Source organism: Etheostoma cragini, chromosome 12, assembly GCF_013103735.1.
Source record: "Etheostoma cragini isolate CJK2018 chromosome 12, CSU_Ecrag_1.0, whole genome shotgun sequence".
In the NCBI taxonomy this organism is placed as follows: domain Eukaryota; kingdom Metazoa; phylum Chordata; class Actinopteri; order Perciformes; family Percidae; genus Etheostoma; species Etheostoma cragini.
Genome location: NC_048418.1, coordinates 23,607,990 through 23,612,539, shown reverse-complemented (window position 1 = coordinate 23,612,539; position 4,550 = coordinate 23,607,990). Strand labels below are relative to the sequence as shown.

At 37.8% G+C, this 4,550-nt stretch overlaps 2 protein-coding genes across 2 annotated transcripts in view; both read right to left on the bottom strand.

Moving 5' to 3' along the window:
- The window catches only part of LOC117954691 (transcriptional repressor p66 alpha-like), a 26,502-nt gene that overhangs the window by 823 nt on the left and 21,129 nt on the right, over positions 1-4,550 (bottom strand). The window lies entirely within an intron of this gene.
- ndufa13 (NADH:ubiquinone oxidoreductase subunit A13) lies at positions 444-3,904 on the bottom strand. Its single transcript, XM_034888651.1, has 5 exons — positions 3,707-3,904; positions 1,537-1,615; positions 1,368-1,439; positions 1,192-1,261; positions 444-691 (listed from the first exon to the last, which is right to left on the bottom strand). Exons 1-5 carry the CDS (start codon positions 3,798-3,800, stop codon positions 572-574), a joined length of 435 nt encoding a protein of 144 aa, XP_034744542.1. The 5' UTR covers positions 3,801-3,904; the 3' UTR covers positions 444-571.

The window sequence follows — 4,550 nt, the reverse complement described above, 5'->3', positions numbered from 1 at the left end:
ATTTTTGGAAAAAGGCTGCAATGAAACAGAGTGAAAAATTTAAAGGGGTCTGAATACTTTCCGTACCCACTGTATATCGCAATAAGGATTTTGGGCTATATCGCTTATCCCCAATACCCGAAAGTACTTTAGTTTTTAGATATACTTCTAAAAGATTTTGAATGGCCCTTTCAACTAATTAATTATTCTTGATACATTTGTAGCCACATCTTAATGCAGCAGGTTAGTGTGGTGCTTATTTTATGTACTTTATACCATACTTTTAGGTAACGCACCATACCTTATACACCATCGGTTTAAGATGAGAATGCGTGCCTGAAAAGTAACTAGTGACCACAAATCTAAATGTAAGAACGATATTTGCTTCATATATCATGCGGGGATAGGAGTTTAAAATGATAAGTAACTTAGGCTGTGAAATTCAATCCAAATTGAAGCCAGGATGAGGTACAGAAAAAAAGATACTTTAATATAGAACATTTACAAGCCGAGTTGAGCGAGTGCTCAGGTCCACATGGTGCTATCTGTGGAAGGAGGTGGAGCTCAGGACGCCGTACGTCTTCGGTGGTGCTCACACGTACCACAGGAAACCGAAACGCTTGTGCAGAAGCTGCTCGCGGGGCCGCAGGTTAAACAGCTCCTCTGACAGAGGGGTGACCCAGCGGTCTGTGTGGAAGACCTTCTCCCCGACCTGCACAAGTGGAAAGGGGACACCGTGTAATACAAAGACACTGATGTTCACCTGGATCTGATAATTATCACTCCCAAAAATTAATATTTTAAAAACAAATTGTTACCAAAGAGGTATCACTTCACAGACTTGCATGCATTCTTTTTGACGTCTGTCTTGTTTTTAAACCGCTGAATCAGTTATATAGATATATAAAAACTCATATTCACTAGTAAATTAATTGCTGGAATGTGCTATACCGGTAAAGCTTACTATTATGATCCATTTGTCATTTAATGAACTGGATTAGAATCAGTGCTTTTTTATTTAAAGGTTTTAGTATGTCCCCTCATCGCACGAAACTACCTTAGCTACTTTTTTATGCTAACAGTACACACACAACTGCAGTAGTATTGTTAAGGAGACACCTTTTTGTCACATTGGAAGCTATAGGGATCGCGCCAGTATGGCAGTGCTAGGACGATTTTAAAAGCAACAAAGAAATCAAAGCTTTTATTTACCTTCCAACCAGGAACGTCCTTCATCAGAATCGCCTCCTCTTCTAGATTTTCCCTCAGCATCCGTAAAGACCTGGCCAGGCGGGAAATGTGTCAGGTTACACTCAGGCTAACATCACAGAGTTACTACCATATTTAAAAGCTAAACATGTTTGTGGTTGTGTGTGTGTGTGTGTCACCTTCGGTCGTGCTCCGCCTGCAGCAGGGGCATCAGAGCTATCCTCGCTTCCATCTCCTCAATCTGCAAGCGCCTGCAATGCACAAGCACATCACCGGTAGTTCCCAGCCCGAATATGAAATATCAAACAGAATTTGACTTTAAAAGTATAATTGCAAGAATGACCCTACCTCCTCTCTCTGTTCCAGCTGAAAAGCCTCCAGTAGCCAAACACCATGATGCCGATGCCAATGCCAAACATGCTATATCCTGTTGATTAAAGAAGGGATTAAGGACAGTTTATTTTACCCCAGATGATCAATTCTATGATTATAAGTTGAATGCTAACCACAAAAAAATCCTCTAAATTATCAAAAATGTTTTTCTGATGTTGGAAAGATGGAATAAATGAATCTCTTGTTAACCGTCTTTAACCCTTAAGTTGCCTTCCCTTGGACCTGGATTTTTTTTTAATAAAGATTAACGTTTGTGGATTTTTTCTGAGCTTAATGAAATTGTTGTGGGTTTTCCCCCAAATCTTTAAAACTTTTTCTTTTGTAATTTGTCACTATTTAACATCTTTCTCTCTTTTTTTTTTAAAAGTTCTTTTGCCAATTGTTTTTTTTCCTCCAAATGCTATAAAATTAAAAAAAAAACACAAATTCAATAAGAAGAGTGAACTGATTATTAATTTAACTTGTGAGGAATGCGTTGGGAACCATCCATGTTACTTTTTTGGACAATTTGTTTAAAAGAAACCCAGATTTCTATATATAATAATATATTATTATTATTATTATTAATAATAATATATAATATAGATACAAGAACTTTTTGGAAAGGGGTCAAATTTGACCTGGAGACAACAGGAATGTTAAGCATATTAATGGCTGCACAACTTCAACAGGGTTCTCACACATTCTCATGGATACAATTTCAAAACTTTCCCAGGATTTTTCAAAGACCCATAATGAAATTGCCATTCACAATGTATAAACCAAACAGAACTGTAGAATAGATACTCCAAATGTTAATTATTGAATTATTTAATTCAAGTTATTGACATTCAACCCCTATGTTATAGGTTGTCACTTTGTATTCTCCACTGTATTCAGCATAAAGCTCCAGTTTAAAAAAAAAAAGACAATTACTTTCTTCAGGTTTATACAAATATAAGACACATGTGGCATAAATGCCAAAACTATAGAAGCGATAACTTTCCTCATCTCTAGCAGCTTTGATATTATTTCACGTGCTCAAATGTAGTACTTAAATTATCTGTTAATGTTAATTGTGCTTTTACAAATCTGTGTGCTGTTACTTGCAGACTGACTAGACTTTGGTTTATGCCTTAATATTTTGTCATGTATATCCTTCCATGCAGAAGGCAGCACAGCTTCCCGATACCGATTGTCGAACGTGCGTATCGGCCGATACCGAGTACCGGTCCGATACCAACGTGTCATATATTTTATTATGTTTTAACAACAGTATACTATCCCTGTATATATGTGATAGGATTTTTATCTTTGTTGTCGGTCTGGCTCAGGTTAAACTCTCAAACAATGAATGCCAGTCAATTATAACGGAAAAAGAACAAATATAAACTACTTTAAGGTAGATTTTCTTTAGGGCTTTATTACGTGGTATCGGATCGGTGCTAAACTCCAGTATATCGCGATACTAGCGTTTTAGGCAGTATGGGAGGCGTTACCGATATCTTGAAAATAGACATACGCCAGAACACGAGGACATCCAAGCTGGACAGTTGTAACATTTGACAACTATGTACAGATATAAGTATGGATATACAAAAAACATGTGTGTAAATCTTACATTGCACATGCATTCACACATGTAGACTAACAGCTCTGAGGATTGTAAAAAGTAACTAATATAATGTAATAAGTGCAAATGGTGCTGGACTGAATAAAGAATAACAGGTTGCTTATATATCTAAGATAGGTTTACTAAAGCTGTGGAAGGAACTGCATGGCATCAAATAGAAAGCTAATGTCGCATTAAGAAAAAATAACATCCTTTGACCGAGCCTGCACTCACGTCAGTTAGCATGTAGCTAGTCAGTCAATAACAATTAGCACTAAAACGATGTGTAGCCTCTTAAACATTTTTACAGACTTTCATATTATACAGGTGTTGTCCCTCCTTATAACAGGCATCGACTGACGAGCCCAAAACAACTTTAACATTCACATTTTAACGTTAGTAGATTAGCTTCTATGTCAAACTGACGTTGAGCCGTTAGCATTAGCAACAGTTCAGTGACTAGTCATACACGTCGTATGGCCTGTGCCTATTCCAGAACTAGTATGCGAGTAACTGCGTATGTAATATAAGTACCAGAGAGTCCTCTTTTCGGCAGATTTCTCTTATAATCAAACGAAGCATAGCCTCCCGGAGGAGGCATGTCCTGCTTCACCTTGGACCCCGCCATCTTCCTGCAGCCTTCTCCCAAACACGCTGCACACGTCACTGCGGGAACGCTTTTTCTGTCGTCCAGAGAAAATGTTCTTGCGCTTTACCGCCCCCAAATGTCTGGATGACAACTTCTTTTTTTAGCCATTCATAGACTGTGAGAGAGTAATAAGTACACTATTGAATCGCAGTAGAAGTATAAAGTAGCAGAAGACAGAAACATTAGAGGGCCAATGTGTAGGAATTTCTCAAAATTGTCTTTAATATTAAGAAAATGCACGTGGTTGCATTCCACCACTGCTTCTAAGGTGTATATTCCTTTTCTTATCTGGATGTTTACAGCAGGGGAATTCAACGGTTTTTAAGCCAAGGACCCCTTTTCTGAACGAGAGATGGATCAGGGAGCCCCATATGAAACTGGGCTTACAATAACATGTAGAAGCCTTTATACATACCTTTTTTGCATAGAATCCTAAGCTATAAAATAGCCTAATTGTGGGCTTAATTTTATAAATCATGTTTTAATGTTAAACATTCATGTGTCACATATATGTGGATGACTACTTTGACTACAGGCCAGAAAGCAGTTGTGATTTATATTTGCTAATAATTTGTTGGATTCATGTTAAGACTTGATTTGCAGGACCCCCCTAAGGGTTGAAGACCCCTGGTATGGAATTGAATAGAATGCCTTTATCGTCACAACATGTGCAATACCGGTGCAACGAGATTGAAGCAACCCCTTTGCAGTGTCAACAAGAATCTAACA

Coding starts and splice junctions, on each gene's coding strand:
- ndufa13 (XM_034888651.1), bottom strand. CDS start 3,800: ATGGCGGGGTCCAAGGTGAAGCAGGACATGCCTCCTCCGGGAGGCTAT. Junction 1,616..3,706: donor GCCGAAAAGAGGACTCTCTG/GTACTTATATTA, acceptor TTTAATCAACAG/GATATAGCATGTTTGGCATT. Junction 1,440..1,536: donor AGCTGGAACAGAGAGAGGAG/GTAGGGTCATTC, acceptor TGTGCATTGCAG/GCGCTTGCAGATTGAGGAGA.